The 20,361-nt window shown below is 36.7% G+C and overlaps 1 protein-coding gene and 1 long non-coding RNA gene across 3 annotated transcripts; both read right to left on the reverse strand.

The window, feature by feature from the left end:
• Positions 1-8,966: 8,966 nt before the first annotated feature.
• LOC124882458 lies at positions 8,967-11,686 on the reverse strand. Its single transcript, XM_047388867.1, has 6 exons — positions 11,580-11,686; positions 10,034-10,357; positions 9,630-9,710; positions 9,452-9,544; positions 9,339-9,367; positions 8,967-9,050 (listed from the first exon to the last, which is right to left on the reverse strand). Exons 1-6 carry the CDS (start codon positions 11,614-11,616, stop codon positions 8,967-8,969), a joined length of 648 nt encoding a protein of 215 aa, XP_047244823.1. The 5' UTR covers positions 11,617-11,686.
• Positions 11,687-16,840: 5,154 nt separating this feature from the next.
• Positions 16,841-19,616, reverse strand: LOC124881735. 2 transcript variants are annotated; one of them, XR_007041729.1, is made up of 4 exons: positions 19,376-19,616; positions 19,156-19,260; positions 19,051-19,079; positions 16,841-18,471 (listed from the first exon to the last, which is right to left on the reverse strand). It is a non-coding gene; the product is annotated as an uncharacterized LOC124881735 (long non-coding RNA). The 2 variants fall into 2 exon arrangements; XR_007041728.1 differs by lacking the exon at positions 16,841-18,471 and adding an exon at positions 18,563-18,662.
• Between the last annotated feature and the right edge of the window lie 745 nt (positions 19,617-20,361).

Consider the following 20,361-nt stretch of genomic DNA (forward strand, 5'->3'; position numbering starts at 1 on the left):
AAGAAAGAAGGGACTGGACTCCCGGTGTCATGTGACTATATAGACTCACGTGAGCCACCGGTAGGTCACATGTGACCATGTTGTTATTAATTTCTCGACCTGCGCATGCGCAAGAATGATCATTCAGTGCTTGAAGCACCGCCTCTGGCGGTCAGTAGGGATAATATAGAACCAACAAAACCCCACACCCTGATAACAATGGCTATAGTAACACAGTCACAGTGAGTCACAGTGAGTCACAGTGATGTATAACCACAGCCAACCTGAAAAGATAAAATCATACAACATTTATGAAGGTAGATGAATTATAAGGTCTCTTCTCACATCGAGAACTTAAATATCAGATAATTGTGTGTTAATAAAAAGTACAAAAGTATTTGTTGAACACTTTTAGTTACATCATCTCTTCCATTTCTAATGCTGTGAAATATGTTGAAATGTGGTTGGAGGAAACAGAAAAAGTAAACATGTTACACAACCTTCTTTCCTGCAGGGTTTTCAATATATTTTGTTTTGCAGCACTAGTAGCCTTTCTATGGGCTGCGGCTCTTTCCTGCAGGTTTCAGTGTACTTGTTTCTGAAATTATGCTGTTTGATGCCTTTCTCAATGGTAACGTTGTTCAGATTGTTGGTTTTTTTTTGTCACTGCTGTTCTCTACTAAAAAAACGAGCATTGGTCGTTAATATTTTAACTATCAAAAACTGTTTTACCTTAATGAATTGTTACCAACAGGGAAGGTTTGCCAGTTTTGAAGTTTCTCACCTGATGGACGAGAGCTCCGTCTGTCTGATCTGACATTTTAAATCTTTCCATATTCAGCCAGTGTTACTGATGCTGATTGTCTTGAATCACCGTAGAGCCAGGTGGTGGTGTCACAGTTACATTTTCAGCTACATTTTCACAGGACAAAGTGATGTCATCTCCAGCTCTGACAGTGAAGGAGAGGGTTGGATCTCTGCTTAGAGATACTGAAAATATAACAGAAAATCATAAGTGGTATGACATTTAAATAGAGAATGAGGAGAGGAAAGTTTTGACTGGTGAAATATTTTATAGTTCTTGACCAGACTGTTGAATAGTGAGCTAAACTCAGTGTATGCTTCAAAAAACCTACATAGTGTGATGTGAAAAGAAAGAAGTTGAACAGATCCTTACCTGCAGACTGCCCCAACAGCATGAAAAAACCAAACATTTTCCTCCTCGTTGATTCCTCTACTGCTTTAGTTTCATGCTTCCAGGCACAGCTTTAGTACAGATTTAATGGTTTAATGCAGAAAGGTTGAGCTCTCCTTTCCATTCCTCTTTTCTTCTACTGTTTATGGAACACAGAATCTGTTTTGAACCAATAGAGAAACTGGACAACAGGAGCCAGTTTCTTTCAAATCATCAAGATTTATGCTTTAAATGTAAATTTTAGAGAGACAAAATTACTTATGAGTGTGCATTTTTATAATTTTTATTAAGTATTTGTAAAATTAAACATAATACATTCGTTTTGAAAGGGATTATTAAAAGCTAATTAATGATTAAATTAAACAGGACAACACCAGCAGAACATTGCTGAGGTGGAACATTTACCATGTGTACTGTATGTATGTGGGAGTCCTGGCGCTCTCTGTTGTGAAATATGAACAAATAAAAGCAACAAGACAGGATTTAAACAGAACTGAAACTGTCAGGTGAGTTTTGTATTAACTCAGAAAGTTTACAGAAAAAGGGATAAACTACTATTAAATAAATAATGGAATAGTACTTCTTGTATACAAATCAAAAAGAAAAAAAAAAACAACTTCTTCACAACTAAATATTAACCAGTATGGGGTAAATAGTGACTTCAGAAGTCACATCGAACAGGTGAATGTTTTAAAATGACCTAACAAACAATATAAAATAATAAGAATTAGAGAAAAGGGAGTATACTTTGCTAACCTACTTTTCCCTGCAGGACAAACATTCACTCTGTGAAGTGGTTGCATCTGGACCCGACAGTTCTCCAGATATAAACTGTAAGCAGGTGTACCGACCTGAGGCAATGCTGTTTAAAACTTGGTCATATTAAATGTTTGCCCTTTCAAATACAAACTTTTAGCTTAAAGGCACAGAGAGAATCATAATCCTGAACCCAAGCAGGGAGCTGAAGCCAAAGCAGATGAGCCTGGAAATTAAAAGCTCTGCCACCCGGTCTGGACCTGAGTGTCCTTGGAACAAGTGGACCTGAGTACTCCGTACAAATGAAACCAATAAGTAAGATTTCATGCAACAGAAGTAAAACCTAGAAAAACTTTTGGTAACCTGAAACTGGATGTATTTCATTTTAAAACTACACCAGGGAACTAATTACATTCCAGTTAATGTTTGTAACCCGGCTGGACGATTTCTGTTTTGTGCCATTTAAAATCTTTTTCTTTACCGTGAGGTAATCTAAAAGCTTATTAAATTTCTAAAATTAAAACCAGTTAAAGTTACATATGGATATCAAACACACATGGAAATACTGAAAAAGCCTTGAAAAGCTTTATATTAAACATACATCGAAATGACTGTATTTTGTGTTCAGATACCATAAGAAGAAAAGATGATCTTCTGAATGGTTCTACGCCGCTATAGGTACCATTTTTAAGGATGATATTAATGAGCTCCTTTTTGGCAGATAAACTCTGGTTCTGCAGTTGTAAAATTACACCGTTTATCATTAAAACCCAAAAGAACCAAAAATAAAGAATGAATGCATCCAGAATAGTAACAATGTTGCACATCGGTTGCAAATTAAATACAATTAAATAATTACTCTAAATAATTTTTGTATTTTCATGAGATCTTCTCCTCATCATGTGGACTGTCCTGATGGTTATGAAACCATCTGATGCAATTTGTAGGAATGAAGTTCTGAGAGGTTTTGATCAGTAATGTTTAACAGAAACAGAAGAGTCAAACTCCTCTTCCGAGTTCTCTGTAGCACCTTCATCTTCATCCCTGAAAACCTTCAGAAAAGCAAAACATTATAAGCATTTTATCTGGGGCTGCACAACATGCAGCAAAAATATGATTGTAATACAAATGTGAGCAATATTAACATCAAAAGGACTATTTGGAACATTGTTTCTTTGGCTATGATAGATTGCAGAAATTCACGCTTTGCATGTCAGTGGTAAAGTCAGCCCATTAGATAGAGTTTTACTGCAATAGATGCTTACAGCTGACAGAGGTGGTATTAACCAAGACGCTAAAGTTCACAGAGGGAGTTGGAAATGTTGTCATGACAGATGAGAAAGACCCTAACCCTATAGCAACAGAATAACTACCAATAGCAAAACAGCATTTGTCTGCATTACTGTCAACATCAGTATGAGGCAGAAATTATTCTCAACCTTTGTGAAATACTCTACTTTTTTTTTTAGATTGTTAATGCTCAATGCAAGTCTGACTAATGCTTCTGTTGTCATCTGCTAATTGTAATCTCCACTGCACTTATTGACCAAATGTTCATTTAAAAAAGTTGAGCTTCTCCGCTTGATCTGTACCATCTGAATGTTTCAGCACCTCCCCCTGCTGGACAGTTCCCTCAGCTGGTGTTGGTTCGGTCACCTTTTGTTGGTCCTACTTCTAAGGTTGGTTAGTTCGACCAAATCATGTTTTCTGTGTCCATCTCAGTAATGTTTGCTCGTTCAACATTTTTATTATTAATATGTGAAGTGTTTTCCAACTCTTCTGCATTTAAGATGCACTAATAGGAATCTCACGTATCATAATTTCAAAAAGCCTAAACATTTGTTTACAAAAATCTGTACAGACTTTTCTGCAAAAAACAACAACAACAAAAAAAAAAAAAACAGGTATCATTAATTGCTTTTTAAGAATGTGCAGAATTTACCTGCTTGTGTTTTTGTTCCTGAAAAGGCAAAAGAAGCCAAATTTCCCTTCCTCTAAGACTGCAGTGCTTGATAGATTTGGTTTGATTAGGCTCACCTTTGATTCTGGTCCAGATGCTAATGACCACCACAACAGTTAGGAGTGCAGCTAAACCAAAAGACACTATGAAGAACCTCCATTTTAATCTGCCTGAAAACAGGAGACAAAATGACAATATTTAATTTCAAAATACTCTTTTGTGAAATTATTAAAGTGGGATTAATAATTTTTATTTGAAATAAATTATAAATAATTCTCCTTGAAATGGGAGACATAATAAGCTAAAATAAGCTCTCAGCAGCTATTGATTTTAGATTTACTAAGACAACACACAAAATATAGGTCACTTTTTCATTTTTCTGTCTAACAGAGATACTTTGAGTTTATTATGGACACTGAACATAATGAAGTGAATACCTTTAAAGGCTGGTGAAACATGTCTAGATGTTGGGCTCAATGATGTTTTGGCTTCAGATTTTGCTATTGGTTCACCTGTTGGTGGTGGCGGTCTCGGACCTACAGACAACAAAGCACAACCCAAGATTTTAGTATTTTTAACTACACCCCCTCATTCAGCTTGTTGTTTGGGGTTAAACATTTGTGTTTGTATCAGAGAATGTTGCCAACTTTAAACTACAAACATAAGTATGCAGGTCACTGTCAGAGGTCAGCAGAAGGTTGCTGTAAACAGTTAATCTCACCTGTTCGACCAGTCAGAAGTGGAATCATAAGGTTAAATTCCTTCATGCTTCCACTGTAACTTTGTACCTGGCACTTAAATAACTCAGGACTCATTGGAGAGTAAATTTGGTGAGAGGCTGGGAAGGTCACAGTGGCTGAACAGCCAGACTGAGTCGTCTTTAAGTCTTTCATTTGAGGGTCAATGTCTTTACCCTCATAGAGCCACACTACTGTTAAGTCCCATCCATATGTCGACACAGAGCAGTTCAGGGTGACCTCATCATTTTTCATCTGTGCAAACACTGATGAAGATAGAGATATTGTTTAAAAATGCAACATAAGAATATATTCACTATTTTACTATAAATTATGCTTTGTGTTTTTAACCACAATCAATAAAAAATATGATGTGAATACACACTGTTAAATATAGATAAATAAACATAAAAGTCTGCTCTTTGTTGATGTCTTGATGTACTTACTGTGAACAACAGACAGATGGACACTGGAGTCTGATCCTTGTTTGTTTCCCGATGTATCAAACTGTCTGCAGGTATAAAGACCAACATCCTCCACTGAGACCTTCGTTATAACCAGAGAACAGTCTGCTGTAACACTCAGTCTGTCTGATTTTAATTTGGCATCTTTATAATGCCTCCCATGTTCAAACAGCGTTACGGCTCCTGAATCGGATCGATCAACAAAGAGCCAGGTGGTCTGGCCACATTGATCCAGCTTGTGTTTAAAACATTTAACAGATGGCTTTATCTCCATCTCTGGCAATAATGTAAGTTTTTCCAGTTGCTGTCGCTGATGAAAAGAGAAACAGGAAAAATTAGACACGTGTTTGCACCTGTATACCTGGGAGTTCTTTGATTTGTCAAATACATTTGTTCTATTTAATCAGTTTATTTTAATTCATTGAACAATAATATATAAATGCATATTTTTATTTGCCTATAAACCAAAGCACCAGCAGCAATATAAAAAATATCTTTAATATATCAATTCACCTGAGTGAATACAAGCATCATGTGTTTTCTCTTGTAGTTGCGAGACTCACTCTGGTGCAGAGATGGAGCATCTAGTTCCTCTGATCTACATGAAGTCATTTCCTCAGACTGACTGATGGTTAGTTCTTTTTAAGCTGAGTCAAAACGTTAACCTTTCTTTTAAAATTTTACTTCAATATGTAGGCTTGTCTATTTTTTGTTTAACTAAAAAGAGCAAAGCAGCATTTACAAAGTTCAAAGGTCAGAGGCAGACTGATGAAGATTCATGAAAAACCGACGCAAACATAAGGAATAGAAAAAATAAAAGTAAATAGAAATATTTTTCATTAAGACAGTAAAAAATCTTTAAAAGGAGAAGTCACTGAAAATCACTGAAAGAAATTCACACATCCAGGAAATTTGCACATTTGTTTTTTACTTGCGCTACATTCATGAAGCAGATTGCACTAAATACATCAGGAGCTTTGTTAGGTTTACAGGCTCCCCAGAATAACACTTATCCTGTTTGAAAATTCAACCAGTCTTGATTCTAACTGCCACATTCACACAGTTGGGTCAGAATTTGACTTAAATGACATGAAAGAATGGATCCATCTTGTTTTGTAAACCACACAGCCATTTACCAGTTGTTGCTATGATAACAATCCTGATCATTTCTTTTTTTACATTTTACAAAACCAGTAAATTTATCTCCAACTCTGACAACATTTTAAGTGCTGCTGACAAGATTTGAATGGCCTTTATTAGATATTTACCCCAGAAATTCTGTTTATTATTCCTGTCAACACACATACAGCACTAGTTTCAGTATTCCTGACATTCAAAGACAAAAACACACTTGGTTAATTTTGAATAAAGGTTAGTAGATACAATTAAATCTGTATTAGCACGTAAAAATGATAAGACTCCTACCTGCCAACAGAAGCGTCTGCATCAAGAATAGAAACATATCAGTCCTTGTAAACACAGTCTTCATTATTCGGAGCCCCTCCGCTCTTGTCTAATATCATTATCTCTAAAACATGGCTTCTACCACTAAAACTTCCTGTGTTTTCACTTCCTCAAACCGAGCTGAGTACATTTCTTTTACCAGGAAGGGAGGAAGTAGATGGAAAATATTTTTAGTGCACAGATGTTTGACCTTTGCTTTTTCTCATCTTTGCTTTGTTACCTCACTACAAAGAAAAGAGTTTATTTAACCAGCATACAGTCAGCTGAAGAATACTAGGTTAAAAAGGATGCAAATGCAGTTACAAGAAAGCCAAGTTATGAGTGTTGACTGGTGAATCATATCCGGTCCTAAGGGGAATATTTGCAAAACTATGCTGGAGGTTTAAAAATAAGCATAGGTGTGAAGATAGCTAAAGCAGATAGGTACTTGAAAAACAAAATCATCATATTGGAGGGATTTTCCATGTCATCTAGAAGATTTATTTTAGTATTTACTGGTAAATGGTGAGCTATCCATGTTTTAAAAATGGAGCATATCAGATAAAATAAAAGTCAGATGATTCATGGTGCTTCTTTTAGATATTCAGTAAACTACTAGGAGATGATTTTTGCAATGGCAAACAAAATATATTATAAAAGTAAAACAATGATTTAGTGATGTCAAAATTTTAACCGTAAAATATGAATAAATGAATAAACGGTTATTAGGAAAAATAATGGAAAGCTGTAAATGACTTGATATTTCAGAGTTTGGGTTATGAAGCACCTTCAGAACCTGCTCTGCTGTGTCTGACATTGCAGTAAGCATTTTCCAGACACCAGTAGTGAAAAGACTCCACAATGTATGTGATTACAATGTGAATGGACCATAGAAAGGAGCCAAATGTCGTTTATATGAGTAGCCTCAGTGAGTTTTCCATCATCTACTTCATGTATTGTAAGCTCTTCCAGTTTGCAGCCCTGTAGTTGCTGCACCAGATGAAAATGCATTGGCCATGATGCTCTTAATCATGCTTTTGTTGAAGCTGGTAGGAATAGAGTGGCAGACAGGCTCTACTTATAGGACGAAGGAGGTGTATACGCATCTGTGCACGCTTCACCAGTCGAGCTGTGTTTAGGGTCCTGATTTGGTCTGGGACCAATACACAATTGTATTTGAAGTTTTGGTTACAGGACTAATCACAGGTCCTATCTATCTATCTATCTATCTATCTATCTATCTATCTATCTATCTATCTATCTATCTATCTATCTATCTATCTATCTATCTATCTATCTATCTATCTATCTATCTATCTATCTATCTATCTATCTATCTATCTATCTATCTATCTATCTATCTATCTATCTATCTATCTATCTATCTATCTATCTATCTATCTATCTATCTATCTATCTATCTATCTATCTATCTATCTATCTATCTATCTATCTATCTATCTATCTATCTATCTATCTATCTATCTATCTATCTATCTATCTATCTATCTATCTATCTATCTATCTATCTATCTATCTATCTATCTATCTATCTATCTATCTATCTATCTATCTATCTATCTATCTATCTATCTATCTATCTATCTATCTATCTATCTATCTATCTATCTATCTATCTATCTTATCTATCTATCTATCTATCTATCTATCTATCTATCTATCTATCTATCTATCTATCTATCTATCTATCTATCTATCTATCTATCTATCTATCTATCTATCTATCTATCTATCTATCTATATCTATCTATCCTACTGGTCGATAATCTTAGATACACATTTCACACATTCCATAGTGGGTCACAGGGAAGCTGGTGCCTATCTCCAGCAGTCTATGGGCGAGAGGCGAGGTCACCCTGGACAGGTCGCCAGTCCATCACAGGGCAACACACAAAAAACCACGCACACACTCATTCATACACCTAAGGGAAATTAAGAGAGACCAATTAACCTAACAGTCAAGTCTTTGGGCTGTGGAAGGAAGCCGGAGTACCCGGTGAGAACCCACGCATGCACGAGGACAACATGCAAACTCCATGCAGAAAGACCCCCGTCCCGGAGTTGAACCCAGGACCTTCTTGCTGCAAGGCAACAGTGCTTCACAGCAAAGTATAAAACATATTTAAAATTATTTTACAATTTTTTGGTGAGAATCTATGTACATTGTAGTCATAAACATAACTTAATAATAAGACATAAAATAGTCAAACACAAGAAAAACTTGCAGAAAACATCTTACTTACTTAATTAGATGGAATGGAGCGGTTCTCATCTTACACATGGAATAGAGGTCATTTTCACAAAATGTGTTAATAATTTATTGTGAGGTCAAATCTGCATCCACACTGCTGTGTTAAGTCATACAAAATTTCAGAAATGGAAGTCTGAATTTAAACAATTTAATCAGTGGATCATTGGATGCTGAGATAGGCTGGACATAAAGAAGGCTGAACATTTTCATAGATGTATTCATCGACACCATCACTCGGACTTGCCTGTAAAAAAGCAAAATAACACAATCAAATCAAACGAACGGCTTTTAGGACTCAAATCTTTATATGTTCTGCAGTCTACTGCTCTTATAACTGTGCCGTATCAAACAAATCTAACAAGAGATGATAGTGTGTGAAAAGAAAAACAATTTTTGAGTGTTTTATAGTTTCTGATTTGTCTTTATAATTTAAAACATCTTGAGTCTAATGAAAAGACTAATGCAAAACTTGTTTCTTTCCAAAAACATAACCTCCCAAAAAACACACATTGTATTTGATTAAAGAACTTACAGGGTTTTTATCCATCTGTGGTTTCTTCTCTAAAAAATATGCAATGAAAACATTAATATTAGCTTTCTGCAATAGATAATGAAGACACCATAATAATGTCTAAATATTTTCACCTTGAGTTAATCTGAGTAAGATGGTGAGCACAAAAACAGCAAACAGTCCTGCTGAACCCACTGAAACCACCAAGACAATTAAGATCCTCCAGTCTAAGGGGTTAGAAGGACACAAAGACCCATAGGGAAGATTTTAATTAAGAAGTCAAATATTGTTTATGTTTTCTTTATGCTATACCTGTTATGAAGTTGCTTCCAGTTGGTTTTGGGAGATCATCCACAGCTACCGTAGATCCAGTTCCTCCTGTTGTTTTCTCACCTGAACCGAAGAAGAAAACTCAACAAACATTCATAAATTCATGTCTTTTTCACCTGATAGACTAAGGTCAAAGGTCAAAAGCTGTTCTTTGTTAACATTTGTCTACTTGTAAATGATTTAAATGTGGAACTAACTGGTCAGGGGACAGCTGCAGAGCAGGACTGTAATTGCTCTACATTTGTGTTTTCTCCCTCCACATAATTTCCGTTAAACAACCACTTCAAGTATGTCAACACAGAGCAGATGAATCTTCCCCGTCAATGTACTTATGGTACGCTGTAGTAAAAAAAGCCCTGAGAGGAAAAGATTGTTTAAAGACTCACAGTAAACAACAGAAAGCTTAATGACAGTGTCTGGACATGACTGTACTCCTGATTCACACTGTCTACAGATGTCCTGACCAACATCTTCAGCTCTGACTTTCCTCACAACCAGAGAACAGTTTGATGTAACATTCAGCTGGTTGGATCTCAGTTTTTTCATCCTCCCGAGTTCAAACAGCTTCACTGCCACTTGTCCTGAATCAGGGTAGAGCCAGATGGTGATATCACAGTTTCTGTGACCTCTGATCACATTTTCACAAGTCAAAGTGAAGTCATCTCCAGCTCTGACAGTGAAGGAGAGAAACAGATCTCTGCTTAGAACTCCTGAGGACATAACAGAGAGGACAAAATGTTATTAAAAACCAGTTCAGATTATATAAATTGTATCCTGGGCTGTTAACAGTGAACTAAGATGATACTGATCTCTTTGGTTTTCAGTTACTAAAGTAAAGATATTTAAAGATTGAGGTTTTTAGCCCCTCTGGAGTTACAGGATATGACTGAGTATATTTCACAATCACAACCCAAGTTTATGAGATTGTATTGAGTCTATTGTTCTTTAGGAAGACTAACATTTTAACTTTTTAAACATATGTGACTGTTGTATGTTTACTTTTAAAGTTTAGAGTGACTTTCTTTCTGTTTCAGAGCATAACCACGGCACAAAAAAATGTGAAGTTGATGTTTGTAGCTCCAGAACATTTAGGTTGTAATCCCCATCTTGAGTTAACTGCAAAAAGGACCAAGTTTAAATGTTGTAAACAGCAACAAGTACAGATGTTGTACCAGTAAATCTGGATATAAATAAATGTCCTGTGAAGCTTAGCGGCAACATAAAAAACTGTTGCAAGTTGAGAAAGACTTTTTCAGAGATTTTGCAACAGCTCAAGATTCCAAGAACTTTAGTCCACACCACTGTGATTATTCTAAAATGAACACTGTTGGATCCGCAACACCACCGTCCACAGTGAAGCCCATTTACAAAGAAGGAACTGAACAAGCAAGACGTCCTCATAGAGAAGCCAATTTTCTTCTAGGAACAGATTTGTGGTTCAACGAGACAAAGCTTGAGATATTTGGCCATAACGACAAAAAGTGTTTTGACGACTCAAGATGAGACTCTCAAGCGTCCCTGTCAAGCATGGTGGTGGCAGCATCATGCTGTGGGACACGTTTGCTGTCACTGCTATTGCAGATGAAATAAAGAACAAAGATGGGCAACCTCAAACTTCTTCACCTTCCTCTCAAATTAACAGCTAGATGTTTGAAAGTTGGATTTTTGGTTGCTCCAACACGACAGTGATCCCACACACACATTTAAACCCAAAGGTTCTGGAATGGATAAAGCAGACTAATATTAGGCTTCAGGTATGACGTTTCCTAGGCCTCAATCTCAACCAAAACATAGAGCCTGTGCTATACCTACAAGCTGGGTTTGTGCTCAGACATGAACAGATTTAAGTCAACTCTACTTGTTTTAACAACAGGAATGGTCAAGTATGCAGCGTATTCTTGACTTTTATCAACAGTCTGAAAATGCTCCTACCTGTCAAAGGAAGCAATAGCATCTTGAAAAGAAACATTTTGTTCCATTTAAATGTAGCCTGTTTTGTTCTCAGTTGTCCTTCGTTGCTTGAAATGTCAGCCTCTAAAATGGAGCGACTTGTAGAGTTTCAGCTCTGACTTCCTCTGATGTCACTTCCTAAGACTGACTGTTGAATTATATTTATTGTACCTTGGAAACTCTTTACTCAAAATAAACATTACATAATTTTCACCCTCAGGATGTTTGATCCAAAAATAATAGAAGAACAATGTATTAAACCTTGCTTTGTTGCTTCCTTATTAGGAATCCATGTATTTATGTCAACAAAGAAAAGGTAAAAAGGTTTAAAATTGGGTTTTAGATTATAAACAGTGACAGAGGAAGTATGTTGTGTTTACTGCTGAAATATATACTAGTCACAGATGAACCATCTTATGGTTGTTGTTAATAAGTTGAATGTGTGTGTTCCCAAACAGTAACGATGCATTGAAAGGTTCAGAATAAAATGTGTGACACAATTAATGCAGATGTCAACCACTTAAATTTGACATTTAGTTGTCTAAAACTAAAATGAATTCCTTTTCAATCTAGTAAACAATGTGTCAGTTTAAATGATCTGATAAATAAAAGTTCCTCATTGCATCTCTGTAATTATTCCCCTTAGAAAAAGGTTCCGGGGATCGAATCCGTTCTGGGCTCTTTCTGCATTAGGTTTGCAAGTTCTCACCGCCCTTGTGTGGGTTTTCTTCAAGTACTCAGGTTTGCTCCCACAGTGCAAAAATATAAGTGCTAGGTTTATTGGATACTCTAAATTGGCCTTAGGTAAGAATGCGTTATCCCTGTGATGGACTGGTGACCTGTCCATCCCCCCGCTTGAGGATAAGCAGGTATAGATAATGGATGAATGAAATCTTCATTCACAGTTTCATTGAAAGTGAATGTCAAATTTTTTAAATAACGTAATACCACGAATACACGCTCAACAATATCTTAGGTTAAGACCTGTTAGTTCAGTACAAAACTGTTTTAAATATCACACACACACACACACACACTCTTGTTTTGCTATATGTAGTGAGGACCATCTGTTGACTCCCATTGACTTCCATTGATTTTCAGTCATTTTCAACCCTTTCTATGCCCTAACCCTGACAATAACCCTAAACCTAACTATTACCAGTGCTTACCTAACCCTAACCTTAACCTAAACTCAATTCACACCTTAGTCCTAAATCTAACCGTTAGCAAAATAGGTCTTGAGGACCAGCAAAATGTCCTCACTTTGGTACAAACGGTCCTCAATTTGATGGTGAAATCGGGAAAATGGTTCTCACTGTGATGCCAAGACAGGAACACACACACACACACACACACACACACACACACACACATCCATGTTTTACCATCTTTATGAGGACGTTTAAGTAATTACCATTGACTTCGATTCCTTTTCCTTGATTTCTAGGGCCTAACCCTGACCCCAAACTTAACTCTGACCAGTTTGCACCTAACCCTAAACCTAATCCCTGTCCCAAGAAAGGAATTTGGAAAAGTGAGGACCAGGAAAATGTCCTCCCTTTGTCAAAACGTCCTCGCTTTGCGATAAAAATACTAAAAATCATTCTCACTTAGCAACAAGTGCAAGAACACACACACACACAGACACACCATAATTTCATTGTAATAAAAAAGAACCTCTGAAAGAAGATACCCAGTCTGATCTAACAAACAGCTGGCCCTATTCTGAAGTTAACGAGTTTAAGATCTCTCACTTTACCCGTAACTAAAACTGAATCTTTCTTAGCAATCTGCCATTCCATAGCATTAGCTGTCCATACATCACAAGTTAGAGCTATCTGACCTGCGTTTGAGACCATCACTTTGTGTTGCTTTTGTCTAAGTCATTCTTGCTTTGATGAAGAAGAAGCTTTGTATGTGACCTTATCGTTTCCCCATACTGCATTTAGATTGCCTTAACATGATCTTCACCTTCTGGGTCTTCTATCCTTACCACCTTTTGCTAATCCTGTTTTTTCCACATTCCACTGTTTTTAATTGTGGTCAGCGGAGGGTTGAGTAAATACAAGTTAGAGTTTAATAAAGCTTTGATTCCATAACTTTTCAAGACTGAAAACATACAGCAGGCATATATTGACTTTAATAAATGCTGTTTCATAGCAATAAATATAGCAAGAACAGTTAATTCAAACATGACACAACAGTGTAACAACCAGCAGGTGAACCATATTTATAATATTAGAAAATGGTGGGAGGTCACTTTACTGTGTATCTAAGTATCTGCGTAGATGGTTCAGCAAAGAGGAGCTCTGCTGTAGTATCAGCAAATGATCTGATCACAGCTTTGTAATGGAAATCTCATCCAGGACATCCAGCTGGTAGAGCGCTGTGTGTTTTATGTGGTTCAGGCTGGGGTAACTGATTATTATTCACCATGAATATTACACTTTGGAACATGATTTTAAATATAGGATGTAACAGAGAGTTAAACACTACTAGTCAGTTTTACCAATCTGTGACATTATATAATAGGCTGCAATCATCTTGAAAGACTTAACATGAACTCTCACTGTACTGTACTCTCACCATTCCTCTTCACTCTGTACACCTCAGACTTCCAGTACAAGACAGACTCCTGTCATCTGCAGAAATACTCCGATGATTCTGCAGTCGTGGGGTGGATCAGAGATGGACAAGAAGCTGAGTACAGGAAGGTGGTGGACCGCTTTGTGGCATGGTGTGGAAACAATCATCTCATCTTGAACGTGACTAAAACAATGGAGATGATTGTAGATTTTAAGAGAAACAGGAATAAGTCAAAAACTATTTCTATCATGGGAGAAGAAGTGGAGGTGGTGGAGGAGTATAAATACCTCGGTGTTCACCTGGACAACAGACTAGAGTGGAGATGCAACTGTGAAGCCGTCTACAAGAAGGGACAGAGCAGACTGTACTTCTTGAGGAAGCTTAGATCCTTTGGTGTTTGCAGCAAGATGCTGCATATCTTCTGTAAGTCTGTTGTGGAGAGTGTGATCTCTTCTACCATCATCTGCTGGGGAAGCAGCATCAGAGCCAGGGACTTAAAAAAGCTCAACAAGCTGATAAAAAAGGCTGGCTCTGTTCTCGGGACTCCTCTGGAAATCATTGTGGAAAGACGGATTCTTCATAAAATGAACATTATGGAGAACCCTGAGCATCCTCTTCATCAGACTGTCCTACAACAACAGAGTGTCTTCAGTCAGAGGCTTCTTCAGATCTGCTGTAAGACGGAGCTACAGGAGATCCTTCCTGCCCACAGCCATCAGCATCTACAACGGCTCTTTGAGGAAACCTTCATAATATGAGCTACAACAACATTTAATTTCCCTTTGGGATTAATAAAGTATTTTTGAATTGAATTGAATTGAATGAAACCCAAAGATGTTAGGATGCAGACTCAGCCTGCTGCTGCTGATCCATCCATAGCTTTTTTGAAGCGGACAAAGTTTAGAAATATTTCAGGTAAATGGTTTTGGTCTGTTAGTTTTGAGTCAACAAGACTTTATATTAAAACTTTTAGCAGATCCTTTCTGTGTCCCTCAGAGGGTAATGAAGATTGAATGGTGCTAAATTAGCAGAAAATTCACAGGATTTGATTTTAATGTTCAAAGCACTCAAACTTTATTTATAGAGCAGTTTTCATACAATCAGGTGAGACACAAATGTCTTGTCTTGCAGAGGTTAAAAACACAAGTTCGTTAAAGTACAAGAGACAAAGCTATTGGCACAAAGCAAAATATACACTCCAACATGCATCCCCTTTGAAATCCACCAGGGGGAGCCATGTGCTCTGCTACTTCCACAACCTGAGTCTACCATTGTCTCAGACTGGATATTGCAGCAATCACAAATACACGTCAGAGATGTATTTTCTGTGAGAGAAATAATTAATCTTTTTACAGATATATGTTATTGCAGAGAATTATATTATAAGGTGCAAAAATATGAAATGTTAAAAAAGAACATGATCAGCAAGCAGATAGTTGTCACACTTAACTGTTACAATAAAAATGGATCCATTCATATCTGGATCTATAAATTCCTCTAATGTAAAATTTGAAAATAACTGATGTTAGCTCAGTGAATCACCAACCACAGAACAACCCTGAGAGTAACACAATCAAATCAGTGATAAATGAATTAAACGTATAATAGGCAACCTCTATTACATGAAAAAACTATGCAGTTAAACAGCAAAAGATAAAGAGATAAAGATTATTATTGCTACTCAAGTCTCAGACTCGAAACCAAAGTCAAGTCTCATATCTTCAGATAACCAGTTTTAGTTTAGTTTTGGTAACAAAAGTCTGGGTCCGAATCTGAAACTCACCTTTCTTTTTACATCTAAATCATTCAGCTGTGGTCTGTATAAAGTAGAGCTGCAATGCTTTGGTCTGAACTCCTTGTTATTGTAACTCCACAGGCTCCTCTTTTACCCCTGTTCTGAGGTGTGTCTGAAAGCAACTCACTTGGTGCTGTTTCTTTAAATGCTACTGAGCCACTGCACATCCTGCCCCCCTCGAGGTCAAGGAGTACTGCACTTTAACCTGTTCGGCCATGTTTGTAGTTTGATAAGAAGTATCTAGCTCCGCAGAAATAAAACAAAAACGGCAAAAAACAATGCAAAACTGTTTATGTAATAATAATAATCAAAACAAGAGTACGGTGCTGTCCTCAAGGAGCTAAAAGCAGCACACAGCGCTAACATCAGCAGAGCGCATGATGCTACTGCTATCAAATCAATGGCCAGAATGACATATCAGTACAAAATAAATTGATGTCTAAAATAATATATTCATTCTCATATCTCCATAAAATATCACAGTTAATCAAAGGATCCCATAATTTGTCTCAGGTTCCTTTGAAAGAAAACAGATCTTTACCTTCAAACTGAAGCACAACGATCAAAACCAGAACCAGACCCAACATCTCTTGTCCTTCTGTTAGCTGCTGAACACTGAGAGACTTTTATCTGCTGCAGATCTGAAAATACTGATGTTATTTCCTCTTTGTGACTGAATTAAAGAAAGATCTTCACATCAACACTCGCCGCTTATTTTTTCTATTTATTTGATAGTTTATCAGTTTTTTGTAGAAGCTGTTGTCATTTCCTGAGCAAGAACAGCCAAAGAGGAACTGTGATGTATGCTAATGAGCTGCAGTCAGTCCACCAACACCCAGCAGCTCTGAGACTCTGCAGACAGAGCAGTTAAACCGAGTCAGAACAGAATCCAAACAGGTTAAAGTGGACAAATGACAGCACAGGTGTCAGACTCAGACCCGCGGGTCAAATTTAGCCCATCAGTTAATTCTAAAGGTCAACTAGAGCTGGCCCACAAGTAGATAGCCTATTCACCACCTAAACCACAAATCCCAGAATGCAGTGCCTGTGAGCAGGTCTATGAGAACCCAACTCCCCCCTCTTATGTTGACATTTAATAGTGACCTCATGCTACAACCAGACACATCAGTAGAAGAAGAGATGCTAGCTGTCTGGTTTGGACCAGAATGCATCAGAATAGATCAGAGTGAATCAAACTGAACTTTAATGATTATGATCTTTATTCACTGATCTTCCTACTCAGATGCATGGACTTGAATGGCTGGATTTTTATCAGAGGAAATTATTAATATTATTAGAGTAATAAAATATTTTATGTGGTTTAAGGAATAAATGCCATAGACAGTTTGCTGCATGAATGTGTCCATTTGATGTGTCTTTGATTGCTCAAAGGATAATTTTGAAGTTTCATTGGGAACAGGTCTGCATTTAATTGTGATATTAGATTTATCTGCCTCTGTTTGGCTGTTCAGCATCTCTATGGTGAGATAGAGACAACGACACATTAACTCAGTGCTGTGTGACGAGTTTCTGTTGTCTGATTTAGGATCTGTGTGTCTGCTTCCAGAGGGATTTTAGTCTGTGAACAAATCCAGAGATTTTGGGTTTTCCTTCATCATAAATTATCATCAGAACCGAACATAAATGGGCTCATTTGTATTTGATGTGAAGAAGGTCAGCTGAGTGTGACAGCAGGCTGCTCTTATACTGCTGGGAAGATGAGGCTTGATGGGAAACGCCTCTCACCCTCAGACACCATGCTGTGGCCCCACCTAGAGGACACCAAAGGAAACAGCAGGCAGCAGAGGAGACAGAGCCTCCCAGACCCCAACAAATATTTTGGATTGATTGATTCATTTTATTATAGAGTCATGGTCCATATTACACTAAACAACAGACAGTAATGAATAAAAGAAACAAATCTTAACAAGAATATATAAAATAGGTAAGAATAAAAATAACTTCACCTCTTAAGCCCCAACGGGGGTTTTGTTACATTTGTTTTCGAAATAACAGATAATAACAAATAGCCCAAAGCTAACTGCCAGAAGTTGTTCCACATTTACAATGAAATTGATTGAAATCAATTTTATTAAAGGTTTCTCAATGTTAAAATGAATACACTCACAGTATTTTTATTTACTATCACATAACTTTCACCAACAGAATATCTTCTGTGTTACATTTTGTTTTTAACAGTTTTAAGACAAGTCTGTCTGGAAAATAAGACCTTGTGTCTCAATGAGAACCTCGAAAAGGTTTAAACTCGAATATTTAGAAATAAGAAAAGTGGAATAACTTCTGAAATTAACACTATTAAGATACAGAGAAACAAATGTTGCTGAGTATCTGAATAAATCATGACGCTCCTACTGAACAGAGTTATATGAGTTGTCTGGCAGAAACATCTGGTCTCTGTTCTCCTTACCATTCTCTTCATCCTTCCTCATGTCTCTGCTTCTTTCTGTCCTCAGTGTGTTCACAACATTTATACTGCATCAAACAACAACACAGTCATCATTACTCAGGCCCTGTACCTGTGCCTTTTTTGCTCAAAAACTACTGAGAAAATAAACTTCTCCCATGCTGCTCCTCTAGACTGATGTTCATTGTCCTGCTTTGATTCATAATTTATTGAATTATGGAGGAGACATGGAACGGTTGAATCTCAGCTCAAGATTTGGCTGAAAATGTAAAGAATGAACCTTGAAAAAACGCAAACATTGACTTTCTAGAACTAAATACAATTTATTTAAAATGAAAAAAGATGAGATTAAGCAGAAATGTATTAGATGTTCATTATTTTTGTGGTTTTAATTTAATTTAAAAGATTGAATTCAATGCAGCTCTTCTGGAAACAAAAGTACATAATATAAGTGAAAATATATCTGGATTTAGTGGCGAGAGAGTTTTCACAGCTAGGACATTCACATTAATATATCTGATGTATTTAATACAACCCCACTGTCACCAAGCATTCTGTGACACGTTTATATATATTTGCCATGTAGGCAAATTTTTGCTGTCGCCATTTTGTTTTCTGGTCATTAAAGTTAGTTTTTTTTAACTCACATTGATGTCTTTCAGTGGCTTTTAGCTTCCTGGAAGATGACAGACATACTTTTGATTACCAATACATTTTCTGAAGCAGGTTCTGTTGATTGTGAAGTGGCTTACCTCTGGTTCTGGTGGAAACAACAGCAATAATACTAATCATCAGGATAAGTCCTGTGATGCGCAGAATCAGCAAGATGTAGCTCAGAGGGGGCCAGTCTGTGGAATCTGAACAACATTTTAAATAAATTCAGCCTTCATACCTTTTGGAAATTCACATAATTGCCCAGGGTTAACAGTAGCATAGCTTATGCTTGGAATATAATGTACATCTATTACTTACCTGAGAAGACAGGTGTGTAGTGAACCTCTGTCTTGACCTTGTCTGCCAAAACAAACTGGCAGGTGTATCTTCTGTAGTTGCCCATTAGGAGATTCATGGTGAGGACAGAAATGCAGCTTTTGTCTCCCTTCAGCCCAACTCTGTTTTCTAGCAGCAAATGTCCTGTTTCTTTCACCCAGAGGATGCTGCCCTCTAGGCATGAAGAGAGGTCAGTGCACTTCAGAGAGCAGTTTAAATCCAATATTTTATCCTGTTTACACTCAACTTCTGGTGGAGATGGAGAAACTGAAACAAGGACAGAGAAACTTTATTTTTATTTTCCTGTTTTCACAGGTTAGACATTTTCAGTGAACTTTCAAAGACAGACTAATGAAAATAAAATCAAGGTTCAATTTCAAACAGCTCTCAGGTTTAACAGCCAAGACTCTCCTAAAAGACAAACACTGCTGGGATTTTGCCAGATATGTCTTAGTCAAGACTAAAGTCTCTAATGACTAAAATAAATATTCTTTCATTAAATGCATGACTATAAGTCACCTCCAACTCTGCATCACTGTAGGTTAGGAATCCAAACCTGGACTGTTTGTCCTTAGGCCTAAAATACTGCATAAACATTTGATAATTATCTTTTAATATTTAATTCACTATTGAAAAAAACCTGGTTGATTTACATAATTTAGAAAAATATTCAAATGTAATATTTACCTTTTAGAAATATAATCAGCCGTAGAAAGATTAAAACCTGTTAATGTTGAATCTCAGCTCTCTTGTCTTTGTAATGATTAAGTCAAGTCCTTTTTATCCCTGTCTTCATATTGTTATCTCCATTATATGTTGCACTAAATCTGATTTGGACGGTTTTCTTCTCTGCTACTTTGAGCTGGAGAATTTTTAATAATATTGAGAAACCATTTTCTAAATACACATTAAAAACAACCGATCTTGAAAATTGTTCAAATGCACGAAATAAATAACATAGTGAATGG

The sequence above is a fragment of the Girardinichthys multiradiatus genome, chromosome 15, assembly GCF_021462225.1.
Source record: "Girardinichthys multiradiatus isolate DD_20200921_A chromosome 15, DD_fGirMul_XY1, whole genome shotgun sequence".
NCBI lineage: Eukaryota > Metazoa > Chordata > Actinopteri > Cyprinodontiformes > Goodeidae > Girardinichthys > Girardinichthys multiradiatus.